This window comes from Chrysemys picta, chromosome 12 (assembly GCF_011386835.1).
Source record: "Chrysemys picta bellii isolate R12L10 chromosome 12, ASM1138683v2, whole genome shotgun sequence".
NCBI lineage: Eukaryota > Metazoa > Chordata > Testudines > Emydidae > Chrysemys > Chrysemys picta.
In genome coordinates, this window is record NC_088802.1 from 16,637,387 (window position 1) to 16,664,594 (window position 27,208).

The following is a 27,208-nucleotide window of genomic DNA, read 5'->3' on the forward strand; positions in this document are numbered from 1 at the left end:
TTAACTGAAATGGAAGCTTAGGGCTTGTCTACACATGAATCTAACCCAGCAATCCATGATCATGGAGAAACACACACAAGTCCATGTTCACCAAGGCCACACAGGAGTCTGCCTCCGAACAGACCTCCCGCTGCCAATCCCTGCTGGTTAATAACAACAGGCACCTACCAGATACTCCTGGCTTTTCCCCTCTCCAGTCACTTTCAATCCCAGCAGCTTTTCTCTCTCTTCCCTCAGAATCTTCAAATGGGCCTGGATTTTTTCCTGAAGAAACAGAAATGATTTGGGAGGTTTTATTTGGAGGGTTGAGAAGGGTGTGGAGCTGGGTATTTTTCCATCCAAACCTCAGATTGGTTGGTTCTAATCACTTTGTGACATCAGGACCACCAAGGAGATGAAACCTTATTAATGGAGACTGGGAGTGTGTCATATTCAGACTTGTTAGCAATTCAGGTTCAATATTATTATTATATTTTTGTAATTAGAGAGAGATCTCATTTGTAACCAAGCTTTATTGGTATTTGTGAATCGATTAGTAGTGTAGCACATAACAGGATTCTGGAGTCACATGGGGGTGAATCAATAAACCTGTGATCGAGAAGTTTTAATGAACAAAGTGATAAAAATCCCAAAAGCCACCAGGGTTTAAATATGGGCTGGAATTTCATCCCTGCAGCCCTGGGGACTGCACTGGTTGGGCGGAGCTGGTTGAAGCACCAGGTCAAACCCCATGAGACGTCGGGAGGCCATTTGTCTGGTTTGAAGCTGCGCAGTCCCAGTTTTGTGGAGCACTATCCCTGTCCGGTAGGGACTCGCACTGGACGTGGCTTTGTCCAGTCAAAATGAGAGAGAAGAGGAAACAGAGCTAGATTTACAGCTTGTGTGTCCCCGGCGGGATCCCCACACTGCCTCTGGTGGCTGGGCAGTTGCGCGGGCCTCGGGTCTGAGCTCCCTCCCCCTACCTGCAGGGACTCAGAGCTCCAGGGTCCTCTGCTGCCCGCAGCAGCTCAGAGCTCCTTACCTCCATGGGCAGTAGGCATACCACCACTTTTAACATTAAAAAGAAGAACAGGAGTAATTGTGGCACCTTAGAGACTAACAAATTTGTTAGTCTCTAAGGTGCCACAATTACTCCTGTTCTTCTTTTTGCGGATACAGACTAACACGGCTGCTACTCTGAAACCTGTCATTTTAACATTAAGGCACCCCACTTCCCAGCCCCACCACAACTTCCCAGTGCCCCACACAGACCTCCCCAGCGCCCCCCCACTGCCTAGCAACCCCCACTGCCTAGCACCCCGCACTCCCTCGCTGCCCAGAGCCCCCCCACAAACCCTCCCAGATACCCTCTCTCCTGTGCCCTGCACCCACTCACCAGCCCTGCTGGGAGGTGACTGTGTCTTCTGGGTAGGTACCTCACTGTCCCATTCCCTGGTAAAGGTCCCAGAAGCAGTGCATTCTGGGAGATTTCCAAAGGCTGCAGGTGGGGCTAATGGAACCACTTTGGCTGGTCCTTGCCCACGTACACACTAGTGCAGTTCAGATTGATACAGTTCAGCACCGCCCAGCAGTTATTTGTCTGGAGCCCTTTTGTGGGTGGACTCAAGGTGTTTGGGGTCCACCCAGTGTTTAGCCCAGTGATCTCCTCTAGTGCAGGCTGGCAGCATCTGAGTTTAATCCCTCATGGAGCAACACGGGAGTTTAGAATCCCAGTGAGAAACCTCATCTCCCTGCTGGGCCTGGCACCTTTATCGAGGAATCTTTCCCTCCTAATGGACAAACTTCTTCACGGGGGCTGATACTGAGGTGGCAGCATGGCCTAGTGGTTTGGGCCTAGACTGGGACAGGGGAGAGCTGGGTTCTATGCTGAGCTTGGCCATGGATATGCTGGGTGACCCTGGGCAACTCACTACCCCTCTTTGTGCCTCAGTTTCCCTTACCACCCTTTGTTTGTCTTGCTTATTTAGACTGTAAACTGTCCAGGGCAGGGATTGTCTCTCACTGTGTTTTGTGCAGGGCCCAGATCTCATTTGTGCTCTATTAGGGCTACTGGGATGCAAATAGAGATAATAATAATACATTCTATTAAACAAATCTGTAACAACAGCTCTTAACTTCCCTTCTTCAGGCTGAAGGTAACACACCCACATAGATTGGCCTGCAGCTCTTGTGATTTAAACCTTACTGATCAATTAACAGTAGGGTGACCAGATGTCCCGATTTTATAGGGACAGGCCCAATTTTGGGGTCTTTTTCTTATATAGGGTCTTATTACCCCCCACCCTGTCCCGATTTTTCACACTTGTTGTCTGGTCACCCTAATTAACAGCTTCAATTAACAGTGGAAAGTAGTTTTGAAAAGGATTGAGAATCTTAGAGAAAAGTTTTCCACGTCAGATATCTTTAAAGACTTCATTTTTTGCCTTTCTTGTCACACTAGCAGATCATTTACTTATTATAATATCTCCCATACAGTGAAGGCTTTACAGAACTGAATGATGCATCACACCTGTGCCAGGTAACTTTCAGTGAAATTAGCCTGTAATTAAAATCCAAAGTTATTACCCATTAAACTTAACAGCAATTCCCTACCTTGTACTCCTGGGCAGCCTCCTCTATGGGAACCACCGTGTGAGCACTGTGAGCCCGAGATCTGTCACACACCACACAGATGGGGGTTTGATCCTCTTCACAGAACAGTTTCAGAGCCTCCTGGTGTCTCTCACACACCCTCTCCTCTCTTGCTCCTTTTGCTGCCTGTAAACTCAGCCGTTTGGCTATTTCTAGGACATTTGCCAGCTGCGTGTTTGGCCTGAGGTTTCTCTGTTGCACAGTTTCTCTGCACTGAGGGCAGGAGGCGGCTGTATCGAATCCCTCCCAGCACTGGCTGATGCAGGCTCGGCAGAAATTGTGCCCACACTCCAGAGTGACAGGTTCTGTTAAATACTCCAGACAGACGGGACATGTAGCTTCCTCCTGGAGACTTTCACTGGGGTTCTCTGCAGCCATGGCTCCCTGTGGGCAGAGTAACAGGGTTAGTTTGAATTTCCTGAGTTCACACTATGCCCCGCCTGCAGCAGCAAGGGGGTGTTTCCCTTCCTGGAACTGACTCACTCACTGTTTGCTGAATTGGAAAGAGCCAACATTACTGCCCTGGAGACTTTGGTGAAAAATGTACCCACTAGGGCTCTGGTCCTGCAGTCACCCCCTGTGCTGGTGGGGAGGGTCACTGGGGCTTCAGATAGACATCAGAATCCGTCCACCTGTCCTGACGAGCTTGCAGAGCTGTGTGTCTAAGGAGTGATATTTAGGCTTGGGCAGAATTCATTTTATTCAATATATAATTTTGACAGATAAAATTAATATTTATTTTTAAGTATTTTTTTATATTTATCTATGTAAACGTTCACAGTTGCACAGTTTTTATCAATTTAAATGTTCACAGTTGTGGGAATTTATGGGGGAGGGTCAGACAATATTTTGATAACACAATAATTATTTAATGACAGTAGATACCGAGATTCAAAAAGTTAAAACTTTGTAACCATTAAAACACAAATTATCAGCATCACATTTCAAAATATACTAAGTAAACACCCTTAAATCAAACTCTAATGAGTTCTCATGCCGCATTTTTCTTACTGTGCCTATTTGTAAATTTCAGTTATTATCAATGGAAATGCTGCATGCCTTCACTGTTAGAGCCCTAACAACTATTTCTGAGAGAAGATCCCGCCTGCCTGTAATTCCAACCTGTTATCTCAGCCCCAGAGCTGGGGCTGGGAGAGAGACGCCTCTCTCTTCCCGGGGCCACGGCAGCTCAGCAGGGGTTAGGGGAGAGACGTTGCTTCCTCGACTTGGCAGCCCTGCACACCCCAAACTCCCCACTGTCCCTCACCCCCACATTGTCCCCATTCCCCCTCCCACACCACCACCTCACCTCTTACACGTGCAGCCTCTCCGGGGTCCAGGTGCCTAATTAGTTGAGCCACACCTGCATAGCTCCACTAAGTAGGTGTGCGGCACTTGATGCCCTCTTGTGTGCCTGCCCAGGCCTGCACCTTAGAGGGAAGGCAGGTTCCCAGGTTGAGTAAAATTGGGAGTACCCAAGGGAAAATTCCCAGCAGGCACCGTCCCTCTACTGATGATCAATTGCTGAGGAATCCATCAGACCCTAAGAATATCTTTGAGGATATGAGTATGACTATATTAATAACTTGTGCATGGGTATTCATAAAATTAATATATGCTTTGGTAATTATAACGTTGCTTGTGACTCTAATAAAACTTGTAATACAGATTAGACGTGGCGGATGTATGTGTGGTCACTCTCCTTGGTCTTCATGAGTTTCTAGAGACCCTAAATCTGAAACGAGTAGCAGAGGTGACTTTCCCTCTGTTGAGCTGGAAACTGTAGCAACCAGAGCCGAACCCAGAGTGATGTAAGATAACATCACTACATTTACTCTAAACAGAAAAGGCTACACTTCATATTTTATGATTCTGAAATTACACATCCGAGTGTCAGTGCTTTACCTTCCTCATCAGCATTTTAGTTATTAGTATAATTAACTAGTGGCAGAAAGGTGTGATTAGACCTTTCTGGGGCACAGACCTTTACCAACATCAAGCTCCCTTCCACCTAAACCTGAATTGAGGCGATGCAGCCACAATTTTTAAAGGCGACCAGGAAAAGATCAAATAATAAGTTTTCTGATCGTTGTTTCCCTGGGATCAATAGAGGTGAAAAAGGCCTTCAAGCTTTTTTATGCTTTTATTAATTAAAAATTCTGGTCTTAAGAACACTTGGTGCAAAAGCTATGTTAGTTCAATATTCAGCCCCTCCATCTGCGCTGAGAATCTGAGGCCAGGTCTATCATCGGAAATTAAGTCGGTAGAATTACGCCGCTCAGGGTGTGAAAAATCCACCCCCCTGATTTGACACAGTTAAACCAAACTAACCCCTGTGTAGACCTGACAATGGGGCAGGGCTTCTTCCAACACAGCCACCAGCTCTCGGGGAAGTGGAGACGCCTCCTGTTGGTGCAGGGAGCATCTTCACTGATGTGCTACACCAGCACAGCTGTGCTGCTGTAGTGTTTGAAGTGTAGACTGGCCCTAAGAAAGCTCCCAATACACATGGTAGTTTCCCAACCAGCCACAGCAACAACAGGGGAGGGAAGGTATTTTGGGAAGAAAACTCAAGCACAATTCATTTTTTCAGGTGGAAGAAAACCATGCCAGGAAGCTGTCAGGCCTCCTCTATGTGACCTAGAGAATCACAAAAGGAAGCAGATCCCAGTTATTCTCTCCCCTTCAGATCACCTTTAAGGAAAGGCCATTTTTCAAGTACTAGACACTCATCTCCAGCTGCAGATGTTGCTGTTTTCTCTCTAATTCTTCCATTTGGAAATAAAATCCCCACTGATATCACCCCCTTTCCTCTGGTTATTAAATACTGGTGTAAAATCCTCTACAGCGAGAACCTTGTCCCCCATGGAGACTGCCCAGCCCCAGCTGCTGCCTCCCCCACCAAACCCAGCTCCCTCCAACGGGTTCTGTGTTGTAACTGAAATAAATATATTTTAAAATGCAGAAAAACATCCAAAAATATTGAATACATTTCAATTGGTATTCTACTGTTTAACAGTGCGATTAAAACTGTGATTAATTGTGATTAATTTTTTTAATCATGATTAAATTTTTAATTTTTTGTATTAATTTAATTTTTTGTGTTAATCGCGTGAGTTAACTGGAATTAATCAACAGCCCTAGTTCAGAACAGTGACCACCCCAGTAGAGAGCGGTGCGGGATCCAGCCTTTCCAACTGCTCTCACTGCTGATGCTAGAGCACCAAGTGTGGCTGCGCTCTGCCGACAGAAGGAGCACAGTGTGAACATGCACCAGCGATGTAATTATACCGATTTTTGATTGTTGGCATAATTTGCATTGACAAATCTCTGTAGTGGAGACAAGGCCTAACACACCTCCCAAGGATCTTTCTAGCAGCTGGAAGAAAGTATAAAAGAAGGAGAGTGACATCATTACTTGGCCTCTTCCCCCCTTCCCCCTCTCAACACCTGGAAGAAGATCTGAAATACAAAGACTTTGAACTGGGAAAGTTTGGTCCCAGGCTGGCCTGGAATCCTGTCTGTGTTTTAAGGAACTGTAACCTGCTTGTACCATCTGTTAGGGCAAGACATTGCTTGATTCAACCTTGCTTAGTCTATTAAAGTCCGAATTCAGATGCATTTCTATTTTTATTTCTTAGGTAACCAACTTTGAGCTCTATGCCTGCTACTTATCACTTACAAGCTATCTTTCTGTAGGTAATCAATCTGTTTTATATTTTACCTAAACCAGTGTGTGTTTGGTTGAAGTGCTTGGGGGAATCTCAGCTCAGATTACAAAGGCTGGTGCACATCCACTTTCCTATGAAGAAGTGGTGAAGAAGTAAGTAATGAATTTACACAGGCCAGGCTCCTGACCAGTGCAAGGCAGTATAATTCTGGGGTGTAAGGCAGGGGAGCTGGGGGGAATTGGCTGGAGCCTCCCTATTGATGGTCCATGAGTGGCTAGGAGATCATTCATGTAACACAGCTGGGTGTGTCCCTGCCTGTGAGTGGCTGTGTATGTGCACTGCCTGTCAAGGCTTGTAGCTTGACACCAGCATCACAGTGTGAAAGGTGGGTTTGGAGGGCGCAGGGGTCCCACAGTCCAGGTTGTGCTGTGGGGACCCGTCACACCCACCTAGGGTGACCAGATGTCCAGATTTTATAGGGACAGTCCCGATTTTGGGGTCTTTTTCTTATATAGGCTCTTATTACCCCCCACCCCCTGTCCCAATTTTTCACATTTGCTGTCTGGTCACCCTACACCCACCTCCTCCTCTCAGGTGAGCCCTCAACCTCTCTTCCCTCCCCTGTCACCCATTTATTCCCATCTGTATAATCCCCCATCCCTTGATGCAGAGCTAAACCCCTCTCCCCCAAACCGCCTGCTCTTCTGCCCCCAACACCCCTCTTCCTCCCAGCCAGCCGGCAGACGTGTATTTTTTTTCTTTTCAAAAATAGTTTGAGCAGCCTCTGAGTTATCGACTGGACTCAAATTACATGTCCCCAAATCATTGACTGGAAAAACCCCGACAAAGAGATTTTAGCGACGAGCTACAGCCCTTCTTCAGCCTTCTGCCCTAGGGGAGGGCAGACCTGATGCTGGCTGGGGGTAGGTCAGGATCAATGGCTACAGCACATCCCCTGAGACAATCAGCCGGAATAAAACCAGGCTGGCTAGGTAGCAGCTTGGCTGCTTTGTCTGTGTTCGGTACAGTCCATTCGACCGGGGAGCCCATCTCACTGAGACAGCTGAACTCTGTGTTGAATGCCATTGTCGGTGCTGCCCCCTGAAGGCCGAGTGCGCACCCTGCCATGACCCGAGCATAACACTTGCCCAGCTCAGACTCACCAGCTTCCTCCCCACAGATGGCACTGAGGGCGGGTGCTGCTGGGTACAGAGCACAGCAAGGAGGGGTTAGGGATGCGGTTGTACAGGAAGGTGCCCAGGTGAAGGACGTGCAGTTGGGGAGGAGCCGTGTGGTCAGGTGAACACGTGGCGAGAACAAGCTGCGCGGGATGCTTCCTGTGAGCGGGTCCCATTTACCCAGCCTGGGCCCATCACTCACACAGCCCTGGGGTAGGGGTCTCACTCCCCTTCCCCTAGCCCAGCCACCGAATCCCCTTCCCCAGCTCACCTCACCCTTCCATCTCACTGGGACCAGCTCCCCAACAGGGCTGAGTCTGCAGCATGGAGCAGCCCATACAGCAGGGCCCCAGCGCTCTCACTCCTGCCTCCGCGCTGGCCCCTGGGGCTGTTTCACTCCCCTCCTTGGGCAGAGACTCCCCCAGTGCAGGAAATGCCGGAGGTGCCCATCTCGGAGTCAGATAACACAGTGAATGGCCCTGAGAGGACCTGGGAATCCCCCAAACCCACTCCCCTAATTGCACAGACACAGCCCTGCCAGGTAACGCTGAGTGGGGCCCTATCAGTGCAGCAGATAAAGGTCTCTCTTGTGCTGGTCACTGTGTGTAACAGGGATGTAAATTCCTTTATCAGACCCTGGTCAGCATCCCAGTCACGGCCCCTCAGTGACACCACAGACAGATCTCTATCGCAGTGACTGGCTACAAGAGCTTCCTGAACCAAGGCTTCTTCCCCAATGTCACTGATATCCAGGTCTCAGCGCGGCTCCCAGAGGCTGCTCAAGGAGTGTCGTAGGGTTCCTGGGGTAATATTGCAGCAACCGCGAGACACTCAAACCCAGGAGGAAATGGGCAAAATTTGTCTCCATCCCAACTTTTAAATGGGGGATGGGTCATCCTGGGAAGTAGACACCAGAGGACACACAGGTAAACAGGTCAATAACAGTTCCCTGCACAGCAGTGTGGGATAGCTATTGGAGGACTGCCAAAGTGGTGTGCAGCAGGATTGTGTGCACTCAAACAATAGACGGATGGAACTTTATTCGCAGCATGGGGATCCACTTTGCAAGAGGACTCCAGAGTTCACCATGAATGCAGAATTAGTGTGCTGGGAAGGATTGTGGTATGTGTGCACATACTTTTTAAATCAAATTAACTCAACTTAATCCAGTTTAACCCCCCTGTGTAGACAAGTAGGGTGGCCACTGACACATCCCCAACTACTGCACATTCCAGAACTTCTGGAACAGGATGGGCCCGCCCTCGTTGGCTTGACCCTGCCCCTGCCATCATGACTTCACAGGCACCACGCGTGCAAAGTCACACTGTACAGAGGACACCGTGGGGACTCTGTTTTGTTAATTGATGTGAGAAAAAGAAAGGAGGGTCATACCTTGATTACCAATTATATGTAGATAGAAAGTTAAAAATCAAATGACTTAATGCTGACAGAACTTCAAAGACAAATATATAATCTTGTGTGAGTTCACTTAAATATATTGCTTAATTAATTCTATCATTTTTTCACCTATTAATTTTCAAAGATGTAGTGCATGAGGTGGGTGTATGTGCCCTGCCTTCCAGAGAGAACCAGTCAAGACAATAAAGAGAGGGGGAGAGAGAGCAGCTGCACATGTGTGTAGTTGTGATGTTTACGACACATGTACATTATAACCGAATAACCTCCTCTGACAATGTAATGGTTTATTTTGTTAAGATAAATATTTTGGATTTCTTGAAATTCCACAGTTGAAATACAAATGATGTTATTTAGAGAAGTTAAACTAGACTTGAGGGAAGAATCAAAAAATAAATGTAAATAATTCCAATTCTAAAAATACGTTGAGATGCTTGTTTTTGAAATACTGTTGAAATGTAAATTAAAATGTTCTTGTATTTACACCTTGTTACAATAATATTTTCTAAATTAGAAAAATCTTTTTTCTTTCATATTTTATGTTGAGCTTTCACAGGGATAGAAAATTCAGACAGGGGTAAATGACCCCATCCACCCCCATCTGCTACCCCTGGGGCAGGGGACAGGGAAGGTGAGGGCTGGGGGTTCCCAGGTGTCTGTTTTTCGACTGGAACCTCCTGTTGAAAAGGGAAACTGGCAGCGTCCGGTCAGCACAAAAACTCCAGTTGCTGCAGTCACTGGCCCCCACCACAGGGGGTGGGAAGAGCAGCAGCGCTGGGAGGGGACAGTCTGTGCCGCGGGGTCACTGTCAGGGACAGAGATTCCCTCCGGCCTGAGCTGGGACCGGGCAGATTATCAGGGGAGCCGCATTTGTACCCCCAGCGTTTAGAGAGGGACTGAAATAAGGGCGGAGCGTCCCGGAGAAGGTGCCAGTGAAAGTGAAGAGATGGGACCTGTCAGTCACATTGTAAAACGAGACCTCGCCCGCCTCATAGTCCAGGAAAATCCCCACCCGGCTGGGCCTGACGCTCACGGGGAGGGGGGTCCTGGGGGAGGTGAAGGCCTCGTATTCCCCATCCTCCAGCCACACGACCCAGTATCCATCCTCAGGTGTGTATGTGACATTCCCCTTCCTGCTCACAGATTCCCTACAAACCCCCAGGTCCCAGTCAGGCTTGTCTCCCACCTCCACCTCCCAGTAACGCCTCCCACCTGTGAATCCCTCAGTGCCCAGGACACAGGGATATTTATCAAATCTCTCAGGCTTGTCAGGCAGAATCTGGCGTTTGTCTCCGAGTCTCACACGTTTCCGATCCTCAGACAGGACGAGTTTGGGATGAGCCGTGTCTGGATCCAGAGTCACATCCACTAGGGAGAGAGTCACAGAGTCAGGGCCGGGGGCAGGGGCTGGTCCCTGGGATCAAAGGGAAATTAACCTGCATCCCCGTTAATCGTTGTGGGGGGGGGGTTGTTGCTGAGGGGAGTCAGGGCCCGTCTAACTGTGAGGAGACAATGGGGGGAAAGGGCAGGAGGAGCGGGGGTGGGGTGAGAAGGTGTTAGTGGAGGCGGGGGAGGGGACAAGTAGATGCTGGGAGAGGAAAGGGGAGGGGGAGGTGACAGGAGAGGAGGCGATGGAGGGAGGGGCAGAGGGGAGGGGAGGCACAAGGGCAATGGGGGGCCAGAGGAGCAGGCACCAGGAGGGCAGAGGGGGGTGAAGGGAAGGGCAGGTCCCAGGGGGCTGCAAGGGGTGGGGGGAGGTGGGGGCTCCAGGGGAGGAGAAGGAACAGACCCCAGGGGACTGTGGGGGGTGAGAGGAGTGGGGGGGTACCAGGGGGCTGGAGGGGGGTGAAGGGAAGAGCATGTTCCAGGGGGGTGAGGGGAGAGATGGGCACAGGGGAGAAGGGGACAGACCCCAGGGGCACAGGGAAGCAAGGGAAGGGGCGGGCACCAAGGGCAGAGGGGTGTGAGGGAATGGGGGGAGCTCCAATGGGGCAGGGGGAATCAAGGGGAGGGACAGATGCCAGGGGATGGTGGGGATGAGGAGTGGGGCAGGCGCCAGGACCGGCGGGGGGGAGCAAATGGGCAGGCTCCAGGGGGACAGAGTGAGGCAGAAGCCTGGGGGCAGAGGGGCTGGCTATGGCAGGGACAGTGTCACCAGTAGGTGGAAGAGGGCAAGAGGAGGAGGGGCAGGTACCAGGGGGCTGCGGGGGGTGAGGAGAGGAGCATGTGCCGAGGGCAGAGTGGGGTGATGGGAGGGTCGGGCACTGGAGAGGGGGGCTAAGTAGGATGACAAGGGGCAGGTACCAGGGCTGTACAGCATGAGTGAGGGGTAGGATTGGTGCCAAGGGAAAGAGAGAGACAAGGAGAGGGGTGGGCACCAATAGTCCAAAGGAGGGAGGTCAGGAGAGGGGGCAGGCACTGGGGGGACAAAGAGGGGAGAGGGAATGTGCTTGCACCAGGGGACACAAGGGGTGAACAGAGGTGCAGCTGCTAGGGAGGCAGAGGGGGAGTAGAAGAAGGGGCTGGCGCCAGGGGAAAAGGAGGGGGCAGGGGGAGACACAGATTAGAAGGGGACAAAGAGGGGTGAGGTGTAGGGCAGGTGCCAGAGGGGTATGGTGGGCAAAGAGTGGAGGGAGCCCTGGGGGCAACAGGGCAGTGGGGGAAAGGGAAGTTATCAAGGAGGAGAGGGGCATGAAGGGTGGGTGCCAGGAGGACAGAGGTGGGAGGGAAGGGGTAGTCACCAGGAGGGATGGGGGGGGTTGAGCAGAGGGGCAGATGGAAGGAGGGGAGAGAGGAGAGGGGCGGGCACCAGGGGGCAGAGTGGGGGCAAGGGAACAGATGAGCACAGGGGGGCAGAGAGAGCAGGGTGGAGAAAGGCAGGCCCTAGGGGGGTAGAGGGGTGTGGAGATGTGGGCACCAGAGGGGCAGAGGGAGTGTGAGGGGAGAGGCGGGACCCAGAGGTTAGGAGAGGCTGAGGGGAGTGGAGGGCACTAGTGGGGTGGAGATGGGGTGAGGGGAAGGGCAGAGACCAGGATTCCAAAAGGGGGACGAGGGAAGGGACTTGCATCAGGCAGGCAGAGGGGGCATGGGAAAGGGCAGGCACCATGGAGGCAGATGGTGGCAATGGTAGAGATGGGCCTCAGGAGGGCAGAGGAGGAATGAACAGAGGGGCTGGCACAAAGGGATTGGTGGGGTGAGAGGTCCAGGTGTCAGGGATGCAGAGGGCAAGGGGAGGGAAAGGGGAAGAACTAAGTGGAAGGTTGGGGGTGTGTGTGTGTGCGAGGGAAGGGGCAGGCCCCAGGGCGTGGGAGGATGAGGGAAGCGGCTTGTGCTGAGGGTAAAGGTAGGGGCCAGTGTGGGAGAAGGAAGGGGCAAGCACTGGATGGCAAAGTGGGGAAGAGACAAATGAGTTGGGGACAGTGGTGGGGCGTGGGATAGGGAAGGCACCAGGGACAAATGAGCAGGGGGTGAGGGAAGGTGCAGTCGTCAGTGGGTGGGAGGGCATGGGAAGGGGTGGATGCGAGGGGGATAGAGGGGTACAAAGGGAGGTGTGATAGCTGGGGGGCACAGGAGGGAAAGCAGAGGGGCAGGCAACAATGGGGCTGGGGGAGGGGCAAGTGCCAGGGGGACAGTGGTGTGGCATGGAATGGGGCAAGCAACAGCACCAACAAGGGGAAAGAGGAGGGGCAGGTATTGGGGGTAGAGGAGGAGCAAGGGAAGTGGTGGACACCAGAAGGGCAGGGGATGGGGCAGGTTCTGGGAGACCGAAGGGGGAAAAGGAAGGGCCAGACAAAAGGAAGGAAGGGGGTGGGGGAGGAGTGTGTGTCAGGAGAGTGGGGGTGAATGGAGGGGTGAGCACAAGAAAGACAGGGGGTGGGGCAAGTCATGGGTGATTGGGGAAGAGGGGCGTGAGGAAAGCGGGGTCAGTGGGGCAGAAGGGGTAGGCACCAGGGAGGAGAGAAGTGAGGGGAGGGGTAGGTGTCAGGGGCCACGGGGAGTGAGGGAAGGGGTTGGCACCAGGTGGGTGTGGGGGGGTAAGGGAAAGGGCAGGTGCCAGGGGAATTGAGGGGGTTGAGCAGAAGGGCAGGCCCAGGGAGGGCAGAGGAGGGAGGGACAGGCACCAGGGGGCAGAGTGGGGGGGCAATGGGAGGGGTGGACACCAGGGGGCAGAGAGGGGCGAGGAGAGAGGCAGGGCAGGTGGGTAGAGGGAGGTGTTAGGAGAGGGAATCGAGGAGGGGCAGGAGCCAGAAGGTCAGAGGAGGGGTAGGCACAGGGGGGTGAGGGAAGGGGTGGGTGCCAGGGGTCAGAGAGGGCTGAGGAGAGGAGAATGGTAGGAATCAGGACAGCAGAGGAGGGTGAGGGGTGGGGTGGCACCGGGGAGAAGATGGGCAGCAGAGGGTGAAAGGAGAGAGGAGGATGCCAGGTGGTAGAAGGGGGGTGAAGTGATGGGTGGGCTCCAGGATGCAGAGGCTGTTTGGGGACGAGGGGCAGGTGCCAGGACGGCAGGGGGCAAAGGGGGAATCCAGTGGGGCAGAGGTGGGTGGAGGGCAGGGGCATGAGTCAGGGAGGCAAAGCGGGGGCAGAGGGGCCTAGGGGAGCAGAAAGGGGGTGAGAAGAAGGGGAGGTGCGAAGGGGAGAAGTGAGGATAGAGGCAGGGGCCAGGTGAGCACATGGATGAGGGAAGGGTACGGGAGGGGCAGGAGCCAGAGAGGGGTGAGGGAGAGGCAGGCCCCAGGGAGTCTCTGTTGCTTTCGGGCCATGTGTGGTTGGTTTGTCGCTAAGATCAGGTCTGTGCCGTCCCTACACACACTGGCCGGGCAGCCCTGCCCAAGGGGGTGAAGCTGGGACTCTTCCAGCTTGCAGGCAGACAACCCCCTCCCCTCCCCTCTCCCGGCCCAGCCCCTCCCCCAGGGCACGGGCAGTGTGTCTGGGCTGGGCTCACTAGGAGGGGGCAGTGCAGTGGGGGATTCCGGGGTGGGGTAAATGAGAAATGATTTGGCTGTTGCTCTTGAGTCCGGGACAATCGGGAGGGGAGGGGGCATTTCCCAACTTACTGCCCCCTCCATCGGAGATAAGCTGCACCGGGTGCTGCGCAGCACGTCTGCACTAGGGGCTTGCACCAGGGCAGCTTTATCACTGAATGAAAACCCCGGCAGACACGACCTGAGACACTGCTGTGCCAGGGGCCGTAACCCCTCCCCTCACTGGGGTTATGGATCAATAATTACAGGGTCACTGGAGCAGGGGAGCTGGACTCTGGGCTCCGAGGTGGGGGCCTGACCCCCTGGGCTGCAGAGTCATTCTCACTCCCACGCTCTGGCCCAGTGCCCATGGCAGTGTTTAGACACAGGGGAATGCCATCAGCAGGAGAGATTGTGGGAGCCCCACATCAGACACCCGGAGGCCAGCAGTTCCAGCCCTTATCTGAGGTAGGGAGACCCACATTCCAATTCCTGCCCCACATCACACAGGGGTGATTGAACCTGGGGCTCCCAGCTGAAGGCCCAACCACTGGGCTAAAGACTAAAAGGGAAGTGCTGGCACCTTTGTTTGTTCATTGAAACTATTCAGCAAACTCAACATGGATTCAATCAACCCAAAACATTTCATCCAGCTCCACTTCAAACCTGTCAGAGCAACTTAGGAGCCCAAATCCTAGTGACTCACAGTCAGTGACTGTCGATATCCCCAGAAACTTACGGGCAGGCCAGGCTCAGGACATCAGCTATGAAACTCTCCAGAACTGCTGTTAAATTTGCCCTTGGTAGAAAAATTCCCCCTGCACCCCTGATCTCACCCCACAAACTCAGGGTGAAAATGGAGACTTGGTTCCAGCCTGAACTCTCTGCCCAGAGTGATTTGTTGCATGGACGCTGCAAGCAGCACAGACCCCTGCAGATGCACCTGAACATCTCACAGAGCAGATATTGGTCACATTGCCTCAGACTTCTCCATGTAACTACTTTCCTCCGCCACCCGCCTCTCTCTTATTAGCCAGCCCTGGGTCAGACACTTTGGGAACTTTTACACCCAGACCCTGGAGACACTTTGGGTTTGTCTACACAGCCTGCAGCAGTGAGTTCCAGAGCCAGGTCAACAGATTCAGGCTTGCGGGGCTCCCTCTGTGGCGGTAAAAATAGCCACGTAGACGTTCAGGCTCAGACTGGAGCTCAGGCTCTGAAGCCCAGGGTGGAGCCAGGTCTGCCCCTCCCAGCGCAAGCCGGGACATTGTCTGTGTCCACGTCCCCTTCACCCCATTCGTGGGACGGGGAACAGCAGCCCCAGGGCCCCTCCCTTCACCCCCAGGGCAGGAGAGCGAGAGCCCTCGGCCTCCTGGGCAGTGGGGCCTCCCAGTACCAATTCCTGGGTCAGTGTGAAAGTGTCTCCATCCAGAGAGCTCTGTGCACCCAGCAAATGCAGCTGGTACTCACCTGCTCCCACCCCAGGAGGAGAGGGGGCTTGGAGCAGTGTCAGTGAGTTCAGTCCTGGGGGTACGAGTGGGGTTTACACCCCGGCTGCTGGAGCTCTGTGTATCGAGGGTACGAGGATGTCACAGCAGCCATGTGAGCCCCCCACTGTCCTGCTGACGTGGCTCAGCTCTAACACCTGCAGGAGCCTCTCCCTGGGGAGGAACCGTCCCTGAGGCCCATACAGGTCTTGGCCTCCCTGCGGAGGTGGCCGGTGAGGCTGCCGTTAATGTGAGTTACGATATGAGCTCCTGACTGCTGGGAACCGGACTCTGAGCCTGGGCTGAGATCAGTGACTGGGGAGTGAAAGGCCCCAGCTGCCCTCCCTGTGCCCCTGAGCCAGCTGGTCCATTGTGACCCCTGAGCCGTTCAGTGCATTAACAGAGATGCTCACACTTGGTGACCCCCCCCCAGTGCCCCAAGCAGGGCTCCACACATATTACAGCTGTTACTGGGCATGGGGCCTGCCCCTGGGAGCTATAAGTACAGGATTCGGCCCACAGTGGAGCTAACCGTTAGTGACCACGGCCGCTTGGCATCCCCACCAGGGGCTGGGCTGGCTCGTGGCTGGCTGACTGTACCTGGCTCATCAGGCTGTTACAATGCTCTGTGGCCCAGACCCCCAAACAGTTCCCATGTAACTGGCCAGAGCACCCCCCTCCCTCCCAGCTCAGTGTGGTAGGATACCGCAGAGTTTATTGACCCCTGGGCTACTGGTGCTGCTCTGTGTGCGCCTGTCCCCTGGGCTTGCTAACCTCTGCTGGCGCTGCCCAGTCTCCCAGCATGCACCAGGGCACACAGAGGTCAGGCAGCAGGCTGGGTGTGACTGTAAAACACAGCTCAGCACAGCTGTGAGACAGGAAAGCTGCTGTGTGGGCACCAGTAGCTGGGGGGGGGGGGGGGGCAGGGGGAGCGGCCCCTCCCCCACTGAGCACATTCTCAAAAGTGGCGCCTTAGGCGCCGACTCCCTGGGTGCTCTTTAGTACTTAGTGCACCTTTTATATGGCTCTGCTTGCTTCTCATTCCTCTTTGGCCATAGAAGAGCTAATTGTGCATCAGCTATGTCCCAGAGTGTCCTCCTGTGATGGATTAGGGCTAGATCTGTACAACTTATGAATTCTGCTTGATATTGTGAAGCTGATTATGCAAACCTGCTGTGTTATGAATGTCTCTCTAGAAGTAGAGCCAGTACTGCTGACAGGCCCTGGAGCACATATGCACCCAACAGATGCATTAAGAAGGTGCTTAGGACTTAACGACCTTATTCAGGTGTAAACATCTGGGATAATGAGTGAGCTGCATCCTTAGAAAACCAGTTTAGCTGACCCTAGGAGGGGAGGAGGGAAGATAGGAGCATTGGAAAACTGTACCAGGAGGAGAACAAATAGGAGTCATACAGGAAGAGAAAGCACTGGGCAGGAAAGAGCAAGGTTACAGAAGCTAGGTAACGGGGCTCCAGCGAGAGAGGTCACTCAGGGCTTGAATTGTGCCGGAACACTCCGGAACGCCATTCTAGCACGTTTTTGAGGAGCTGGAATGGCATTTGGGTACTGCCAGTATCATTTGTGGTGGAATTGGAAGCATGTTCCAGTCCCTTTTTTTTTTTTTTTTATTAAAGGATGGAAGTGCATTTTTTTTCTTCGCTGCTTCACAGCGAGTGGCGCCTTTTTTTATGTGTTCGCTCCCCCTGCTCTTAGAACCTGGCTACGCCACTGGTGGGCACAGTTCGTTTTACTTGTGAGTTTCACAATCTGGTTATAAAAACATCTGCCTCTGCACTGGAGACAGGGCCTTCCTCACCCCAAATCCATGGAGACACTGAACAGCTCTTAGCCCTTCAGAGTATTGCAGAGGGAAATTGCAGGTTAAAGACCTGTATGAGCATGAAAACCCTGCTGTTGGGAGGGGAGATTTGAGCAGTTTAACGCCTATTAAGGTGAGCTGAGATAATGTCTATCAGGCACGACCCAGATACCATACTGGGAAGGTGAAGCGGAGGGGAAACAGTCTCTCATTATTCAGCACTTTTCCAAAGCAAAGGAGCAGAGAGCACTCAGGGGCTGGTGGGGTTTTGACAGATCACATTTCAGCGGAGTTTACAGCAGTTACCTGCATATTGTCGGGCTTTCTCCCAACCTGAAATCAAGCAAATAGGGAGTGATGAGAACTGCCCTGAACACAAACTTGCTGAATAGAAAACAATCTCTAACAACATTTATGATAAGAGAAAAATATATTTCTGTACGATAACTATTAGCAAAAACACAAATTTATTTACCTGCATTTAGTAGGGCTCTTCTCCACTCTGAAACCAAACAGACAGAGAGATGAGACCTCCCCTGCACACAGACACTCTGAATATGAGACAATTTTGTAGCAAGGTTTATATTAGGAATAGAAGACAACTTACTGAGTTCACCCTGCAGTTTCTCTAAAAGTAAAGCAAAGAGAAACGAGTAAACATATGATAAAAGAAAAAGGAGGTTATTCAATAAGATCCCACACCACACAAACCAAACTGACTCTCAGTTCATAGTGAGAGCTCTGAATACCTGCCCTGCGGGTCTATGAAACTTCTTGTAAAGTTTGAGATTCCCCCTCCTCTCCCCATTGCAATGAACAAAGGGACCTTACCTTTCTCTGCACGATGTGCCCCCGCAAATGAGTAACAGGAGAGATGAGTTACAAGGTAGAAGACTTATCTTCAATTATTGCAAACTCATAGGAATAATTTTTCTACTGGTAGAAAGTAGAACACACACAGAGGCGCTCTGCCTAGCTATTCCCAGCATTATACTGGGGACACAATTCCTAGTTCAGTTAAAATGCTGAGTAAATAGCCGTCTCCTTTCCGTTTTGGCTGAGAGAAGTGAGGCCCCACACTGACCTCGATGGCATTTCTGTCTGTCTGTAATGGGATAACTTTTGAAAACCACGTCCCATCAGCTCCAGCGTTTCAGGGCATGTTCTAGGCATCAGTGGGCAGAAACCTCCTGCTTTTGGTGAAAACCGGAGAACTGTAGAAGCCTGATTTCCACTAAACTCACCATTTGATCCCTCAGGACACAGGGTGAGGCAGTGACCTCAGGGTTAGGGTTTAAGCTGTGGGTGAGGTTAGAGTTAGGGTCAGCAGGCCCCTCACCCCACTCCAGTCACCCCTGCCCCAGTTGGGCTTCTTGCCCCAGTGTCAGCCGGACACCCAGCTGGTCTCCTCACCCCCGTATTCCAGCCAGGCCGTCCTCATCTGCGCTCTGGTCTGAACTCCATTGGTTTGGGTGACAATCAGAAAAGCCTGATTTTAGTGGAAATTAGTTTTCTCCAGTTTTCTGCTTTTCACCAAGCTCGATAGGGTTATGGCAGAGTGGGGAGAAGAGGGAACCAGATGAAGGGGGATGGAGAGGGGGAGGAGCCCAGCCGGGATTACTACTGGGCCTATGTAATCAACAAAATGTGCTCCCCTCTTGTTAAAGATTTGCCACATAATTATGCTCCGTGACCTAAACTCTCAGGGTGAGATTCTGTGCTCAGAACCTGCAGCCCAGGGGCATCTGAGGGCTCAGGCAGCTTTAAGCCCTGCCCCGTATCCTCCTGATCTTGGGTGCTCTGGATGCCAAATCAACCCCCGCAGTAACGCAGGGCTTGTCTGCACGGGAAGGTTACACCAGTACAAGGTAAGGTGGCAATTTAAACCGCTCTTGTTACACCGGTATAACGCCCATGTCAACACACACATTCCATAAGAAGAGTGAGTTATTCTGGCTTAGTTTATGTAATATCAGAAACTGCTCCTGGCTGGCAGGGGAGCACCGCAAACTCGCAGAGGCGAGACATCAGGAGCTGCTGCTCTCCTGCCCTCCCCTTACGCAGCCCAGGCGGGGAAAGTGACCTGGGATGCAGGGAACCCTGACATCGCTCCTCGATCCCCCCCGCACACACACACACACAGCCCCTATGGGTGCGCAGAGGAGCAGTGTTCAAGGGTGGGAGGGAGCAGCAATGCCAGATGCTCCGTGCATTCAGGTCCCTTTTCCCACATGGGCGCAGGAAGAGGGTGCAGGGGTTAGGGACACAGGACGGGGGCAGGGGTTAGGAGCGCAGGAGGTGGGGAATCAAGCAATTAGGGGCACGGGGGCTGGGGTTGGGGCAAAGGGGGCACAGTACAGGGGTTGGGGACACAGGATGGGGGCAGGGGTTAGGAGCGCAGGAGGTGGGGAGTGAAGGGATTAGGGACATGGGGGGCTGGGGTTGGGGCGGAGGGGGCACAGTGCAGGGGTTGGAGTGAAGGGGGAGCCCATGGGGGCCAGGATCACTGGGGGGCACCCACAGGGAACAGGGAAATGGGGGGAGCACTATGCCCATGGGGGCCAGGGGCACCAAAATACAAGTCCACCCAGGGCACCATTTTCCTTAAGGCCCAGCCCTTGCTCTGTGGTCCCGCCCTGACACACCCCTCTTGTTCCCAGTCCCATCTCACATATGTCCCCTAGCAACTGCTTGCTTTGCTGGTGCCTAGAGCCGGCCCTGATGCTGACACACTCTCTGTCCCCTAAAACATACTATCTCTCCCCCACCTCCATACACACACACACTCTCTGTCACACACTCGGCCCACCCACCATTCAGTTGAAAAGCAGCTGTAATAGGATGCCATGGAACAATGGGATTGGGAAACCTACATCATGTGACACTGTGCCTGCCCCATAATGCATTGCAAACCTTTCCCAAAGCACCCTGCGGCCAGTTGCACAGTGGGATAGCTACCACAATGCACTGCTGTCTTTGCCCTTGCAAGAGCTGCTAATGTGGATGCGTTCCACCGTCACAAGGAGCACAGTGTGGACACGCAACAGCGGTTTAATTCCAGCGCTTTAGTAAAAAAAGTGGTATAACTTGTTGAGCAGAAACTTGCCAGTGTAGACATACCCATAGATTGGCACTATATTTGCCCTTTCCCAGTCTTCTGGAATCTCCCTCATCTTCCATGACTTTTCAAAGATAACCACTAGTGGCTCAGATATCTCCACAGTCAGCTCCTTGAGTATTCTAGGATGCATTTCATCAGGCCCTGGTGACTTGAAGACATTTAATTTGTCCAAGTAATTTTTAACTTGATCTTTTCCCTATTTTATCCTCTTCTGATACTACCTCATTTTCCCTGGCATTCACTACACTAGACGTTCAATCACCACCAACCTTCTTGGTGAAAACGGAAACAAAGAAGTCATTAAGCACTTCTGCCATTTCCACATTTCTGTTATTATTCCTCCCCCCCACCACCATAAAGTAATGGGACACAGACTAAACCAGTTCACACCTGGTGCTGACAGAGTGTGTAGGTGACAGTTCTAAAGGTGCAACATCCAGTTCCAATTTTCACAAGTACAAAGCACAAGTAAACAGCACAGCTCCTCTCTACTTCTCTGAATTACCTGCTTCCGTCCCCACTGGGAAATCATTGTAACAGACATTTCCCCTTCCCAATGCTTCCGACACTGGTACATTTCTACATACAGTTCACAGCACTTCAGGTGAGAAAACCCTCCGGGTGGGACTTTCACAGCTCCCTTGGGGGTTTGCACATTCGGTGCCCATTACTTTAAACAAAAATCGGGCATTCAGCTCCCTTAGGCAGCTATGAGAACCCCAGCTCCCTATAAACAGATAAATCACCGAAGGACAATTTCTGCCTTTTGGGACTAAAGGAAAAAAAACCTACAGCTGAGCACTTATACTACAATAGAGAGTTCATTGCTCTGTTGCTGTAGCAGGATCTCAGGCTGAACAAATCTTAGGCTGTGTCTACACTGCCACTTTCAGCGCTAAAACTTTAGTCATTCAAGGGTGTGAACCCCCCCCCTTTCTCCCCCCGCCCCCCGAGTGACAAAAGCTTTAGCGGTGAAAAGTGCCAGTGTGCTCCCGGTGATAAAGCCACCACTGCTCATTCAGGGTGGGGTTTTTTATGCTCCCGGCGATAAAGCGTGACTACACTGCCACGGCCGCGCTGTAACATGGGCAGTGTAGACATACCCTTAGGGTAGATAAGGTAACAGCTAACCCTTCCATTTGCACAGCCACTACTCTGCCCATCCACAGCTCCTGCTCACCTGCTTGGGGAGATGGGAGGTGGGGGGTTCATGCACAGACTGAAGGGCAGAATTGGGCCATAAGTTCCCCCTGTCCAGCTTTGCAGTCTGGTTTTCCTGTAAGCAGCCAAGTTACATATGTCGGCGCTCCAAGCCCAGCTCACTGAGACTCACAAGGTGTTTCAAACTGAGCCAGGCTGATCCCCAGGGAACAGTTCAAAATCACATTCGATTGGGATCCTTGAGTGAGATCTGAAGGGGTGAAACCACTTGACACTTCTTGGTTCAAACATGATCATAATTTATTCAGCTCCCCCTTCACCCTCAGCCTGGCTCCCATTGCATGGAACTCCTCTGAACATTGAATCAAAGCCCCTTAATCCCTGTATCTTTACTTTTGGTTTTGTTTATATCTATCTATCTATCACCAAATTCCCCCCTTTTTTTACTTTACCTTTCACTCTGTGTTGCCTCCAGTAGCAGTAACTGGCCAGGGGGATGAGAACAGGCAGGAGAACCAGGATCACCCCCAGAGCCACCATCCAGGGATTGACCCTTGGGAAAAACAGCTCTGCAAGAGAAAGCGCCATTGACTTGGGAGCAAACGCACAGAATGAAGGCAGGACACAGTGACAGTGGTGATGCTGTGAATAGTTAAGAGTCTCACAGGGTAATACACAGGGAGATGTGGCTGCTTTGTGCTTAAGCCAATCAAACCCAAGCTTTAGCCTGGTTACTGAACATGGTTAATTAATGGGAGGGGGCATGTTGAGGGAGGGGAGAGGGTAGGGAGGAGGTAGGGTGCAGCTCCATTATGCTACACCATCCCCCACCGGCATAAGTTCAGGCATTCCCTAGGCTGCTCTAACTGATCCCAAGACTGAAGCCAGTGCAGACTGGATCTCAGAATCAGAGAGTTGTGAGGAGCTTCCTGACACCCCCGACTCTCAGTGCTCAGTGGGGCTCAGCCACATGAAAGAATCTGGCCCAAAATATGTTAATGCAGGATTTTAATAAAAACAAAACTGAGCCTAGAGATTTAGAGTAAAAATTCCCCCAGCGTCCTCTTTCCTGGGCCTTGGAGCAATGGCTGACTAGAGGGTTCTTGCTAAGTGATTAGTGTGGTGTATTGAAACCATGTAAAAATTACAAGTTCTCACTTGAAATCCTGAGGGGATTCCTGGTCCTGCTTGCAGGCTAGGGGGCTCTGTAGGGAGCATGCATCTGGATCCTCTGCAGTCAGTCTGCAAAGAGCCAGCCTAGAGCAGGGTGGGTTTGGTTCTCCCTCTCTGCCTTAGGGAGCAGCCTGCTTTATCTCTCTCTGTATTTGGCTGTGGCGTGTTAGAGTTCTGGATTCTTAGAAATAAAGCAGTGTGAAAGTGAAATGAATTATATTAAAGAAATAGAATGAATTAAAGAATGCTGTATGTACCTTTAAGTAGAAATGAGAAATGCTGCAAGCCAGGGGGGCAGGAAAGCAGACATTAACTGCTTAACTTGCCACTTAAGGGCAATTGGTGAAGCATTAGTCTTAGATCGATAAGAGTTAACAAAAAAGCAGGATATGCATATTGTGCTCCATGCATATTTTACAATTTTGCTCTCTCTGTCCCTTTGTTTAGTTCGCACCCTTTTATCTGTATAAATAAGACTGTTTGAATCTTGCATGGAGGCTCACATTATCTGAATGTATTAGCAGAGCGCTGTGCTAATAAAACAGAGTGGTCTGACAAACTATGAGTCCTGAGTCTAACTTTGACAATTTGGAGGTTCCACCGAGATGGCAACCGTCTTCACTGGGGCTGTGTGATTCCTGACCGTTTTTGTAGGACGACCGTGGTAGCCGGCACCTGGGCATTTGGCCCAAGCGGTCCTCCTCCTGAACGGAAGGGTGCATGACCACAGTGAGGTCTACGCCATCGAACCTGTTGGTTCCCACTCTGTTCTGGTAGGGATCCCGGGATCTGACATCAGGAATCTGGTCAGGTAATTATTTCTGTGTTTTGTCCGGACTGAGGACTGTCCTGTCTCTGTGTCTATCCGTCCTCCTGTGGAGTGTTTGAGTCTGGGTGCCATCTCCGTCCGGGGATTGGCCGACCAAGGGGTTCCTGTCCCCGCGGTCTGAGTGAGTGAAATCTGCACAATCGCAGCCGCACCGCACCTTGGGTAAAACCCTTGGTGTGAAAGCAAGGGCGATTGAGTCAGTAGCCTGTGGGCTCCTTTTGTGTGTTGCACCGGGCATCGCTCTGACGAACCCGAATTTCCTTCTTGTGTGATTGGTGTGTGTAAAGTCCTCCTGTATTGGTAACCAGACGTCTAAGTCAGGACAGTTCCCTAAAGGAACGCCGGCTCAGTTTTAGGAAGGGTCCGGACTCCTGTAAATTTCTGGAAAAATGGTCTAGGCTAACTCAGGGAGATCCCAAAACTCAGTGGCCACTATTAAAACCTTGGAACAAGGACCGAGTGGACATCTTAAAAAAAAACAAACTCGGCCAGCCTAAAACTAAATTGGCTAAAGGAGAGGTTAATTGTTTCATGCAGTGGTGGGAAGAGGCAAATCGTAGGTGGACAAAATCAAAACTCGCCTCTCTCAAATATTCAAATAATAAATTAAAAGCTTTATTAAAAGCCTCCTCTCCCACCACCAGACTGAGCGCTCCCCTTCACCCTGTTCTCTGACAAGAAAAAACAACAACCCCGGATCGATCCCAACTCCCTTCATACTCCCCTCTCATTGTAAAAAGGATAAAATGCCCCTTGTTCTGTTCCCCTTCGTTGTCTGCCTCAGAAACTGATTCTTCAGTGTTCCATTACCAATTCAGCAAGGAGGGTGGGCTCCTCAACTAGCCCCCACCCTTCCTGGTCCCTTTCCTTAAGCATTTCTTTCAAAATTGTGAAATGACCACAATATCACTCACAAAAATGGTTCATTGGAAAAAGCAGGATTGGGCCCAGACAAGCAGGCAAGCAACAGATTAAAAAAAAACAGGTTGGAAGCCCTAAGGGCATAGTGTCAGGAGTAAGTGCAAGTATGAACCCCTGGAACAATACTTAAAATGGTGAAATCTGAGTTGATAAAGGTGTCATTTTGGGAAATAAACAAGTGATTTAAGGAAAGAGAGTGAAAAGTTAACTCTACAGAGGCTGGAGAGAATTAAACAGTTAAACTTTGTGAAAATGTTAAAAAGGATCTTGTTAAAAGAATTCTTGGTTTCTTTGCAGCCATTCTAAAGGAAAAATGGGCCCTTTTCCAGAGGAATGTCTGTAAATAATCCAGGTAAAGAGACTATCTAATTAAAATCATTTGACTGTGGACAATTGAGTCAAATTTGCTAAAAGAACATAGGGGGGGTTCTATTGGAACGTAACTGCCCCAAATGTATAAAGGTAATGTAATCTATGTACAGCTATGTAAAAACAAAGCAGTGTAAGAGGGATGTTAAGGGAGAGAAAATGTGTATGTATCTGTCTGTGAATGAAGACAGTGGCCCTCTGAAGCAACATCAGGGGTGAGGTGCACAAAACAAAAAGAAGCAATGTTAGAAACACTGAGCCTTAAAATGACTCTGTGTAATCAGACTGTCACTTTGATAAGGGTACATAAAACTCTGTAAGAACAAAAGAAACAATTACACCTTATGTAAAAATGAATATGGCTAATGTTTTAAAAGTTAAAGTATAGAAGGAATGTGCAGACGTGTGCAGTGTATATTATAGAGGGGGTAAAAGAAATGCAAATGAAACATGCTACTTAATTAAAATCCTATTAGGGCTCCAAAGGAGCCACAATAGACTGTGTTTTCTTTTTCAGATCTGTGTGTGTTTTGGAAGCAAGAGTTAAAAGTAATCAAAACTCTGGTAAAAGTTAATTGTGTTCCTTTTAAGACAGAGTCTCTGAGCTCTGCTAATGGTTTTGAATCCAAAAGCCAAGCCTGTGTGGATGCAAATTAACTAACTGATAAAGGAAGTGAGAGAACTGCCAGCACAAAGAAGTTGCAGATAAAGAACATACCTGGTCAGCAAACAAATTGTCTAAATAAAAGGCACAGTATAACAAGATACCTTTAATTGAAATAAATTTAATGTTAATAAGTACCCCTGTAACAATGTATAGTGTGTATGATTTTTTTTTTTAAATCCTTTATGGTAATGATGCTTTTCAGCTGTTACCTGTGAACAAACTTAAAGCTTAATACAGCAGGCAAGACATTGTAACCTTGGTCTGCTGTAAAAAGAAAACTGAGGTACACCACCTCATGGATTTAATGACTGAACAGTGGGATAATTTCCCCATAACTCTTAAAAGATAGAAGCCATTAAAACCTGGCCTGCCTATAGAACAAAAACACAGGAAAATATGGAGGTAATTCCTCTAGTTTTGCCTGCAATCAGCAAGGGTATTTGTAAAAGAAAGGAATGTTTTAAGCAATGAATGCCACCCCAAAAGGGGTAGAAAAATGTTATTTTTGTCTTTCAGAAAAAGCTAATATCAGCTACAGGACAACCTAATAAAAAACAAATAAAAGTGGGTATGCTTATCCATGCCTGTTGCTCCAAAGCCCTGTAGTAAAGACATCTCACTAGGATCCAGTATGTGGGATAAAATGAATAATGAGACCAAAGTACTGTATAATGGGCTATGTGTATGTGTTAATTCTTGGGGGGGAAAGTGTTTTAAAAGAATGGAAGTGTTAGCAACCTTCCAATAGACAAATGTAAATGTAATGTAAGTAATGTGTTTACAAAAGGTAAAAAGGTAACAGTTCCTAAAACAAACAAAAGGGCAATGTGGGAAACCGACCCATTCATATTATACATGCAAATGGCAACATGTTAAGAACTGCCACTGCAGAAAGACATAACAGCTTACCATTGGTATAATGTATTTTCTGAATGGTCTCCCACAACTACTGGCGTACTAATGTTACTAACCCTAATTGTTTTTGATTTTGAATTGTATGTGTTTAATTGTAACATTTAAAATGTGCTGTTGGATAAAACAAATGTATGCAAAGCTAGAGCCACAGGCCCAAATCACCTCCCAGTATTTTCTATTACGTGGACTAAATAAGAAGTGACACTGGCGATTAATAATCTTAGTGTCAAAAGGGGGATATGTAGGAGCAGGATTTTATAATGTCCCATAAGAATTCATGTATGATTTGATTTCATCCCTGTCAGCCACCCTTTTTGAATAGGGGAAAGGAATGACAGACCAGAACAATCCTTATGACTGATTATGGTCACCCTTTTGTTTTAGAGTAAGTTATAATGTCTACTATGGTTTCCTATATGTATTACAGAGTAGGCCTCTAGTTAAATATACATTTCTTTGTTTTAAGGTTTAGTAAGTAAGAAACAGGATTCTCTATTGTGTCTATGTTAAGTAGATTAGAGGAACATTGAAGGCCTGGGTCTCAGTGTAAATTGTCTTGGTTATTGATTGTAAAACTTAGCAAGGTTTAATTTGCAATGCTTTTTTGCTCCATATAAAATACTACTGTTTGTATTCTCAGTCTGTGTGAATAAGGAATGTATGCATCAGGAAAAGATAAGGTGTGAAGGCCATTGTTATAGCCAGAGTCAAGGAAGAAGAAGTAAAGAGACTTAAAGGACATCAAAGAATCATCAGGTACTGCTTACTATCCAGATGGCTGTTAAACTGTCTGGCATCACAGTGTGCATACATGCTTTGCAGTGTAAGAAGACACCCCCACAGCAAACCAATCACCTCAGGACCACGCAGAGTCAATTTTGACTCC

At 50.1% G+C, this 27,208-nt stretch overlaps 2 protein-coding genes across 2 annotated transcripts in view; both read right to left on the reverse strand.

Moving 5' to 3' along the window:
- Nucleotides 1–3,340, reverse strand: part of LOC101940817 (uncharacterized) — a 38,123-nt gene extending 34,783 nt beyond the window's left edge. Inside the window, 2 exon segments of the mRNA XM_065563893.1 lie at nucleotides 169–264; nucleotides 2,593–3,340. Coding sequence (XP_065419965.1) covers nucleotides 169–264; nucleotides 2,593–3,009 — 513 coding nt within the window. The 5' untranslated portion in view covers nucleotides 3,010–3,340.
- Nucleotides 3,341–9,168: 5,828 nt separating this feature from the next.
- Nucleotides 9,169–27,208, reverse strand: part of LOC101949556 (butyrophilin subfamily 1 member A1-like) — a 42,487-nt gene continuing 24,447 nt past the window's right edge. The window contains exons 5-9 of the mRNA XM_065564987.1: nucleotides 21,901–22,017; nucleotides 17,774–17,794; nucleotides 17,642–17,668; nucleotides 17,473–17,499; nucleotides 9,169–10,264 (exon numbers count right to left, since the gene is read on the reverse strand). Coding sequence (XP_065421059.1) covers nucleotides 9,705–10,264; nucleotides 17,473–17,499; nucleotides 17,642–17,668; nucleotides 17,774–17,794; nucleotides 21,901–22,017 — 752 coding nt within the window. The 3' untranslated portion in view covers nucleotides 9,169–9,704. The remainder of the gene's footprint in view (nucleotides 10,265–17,472; nucleotides 17,500–17,641; nucleotides 17,669–17,773; nucleotides 17,795–21,900; nucleotides 22,018–27,208) is intronic.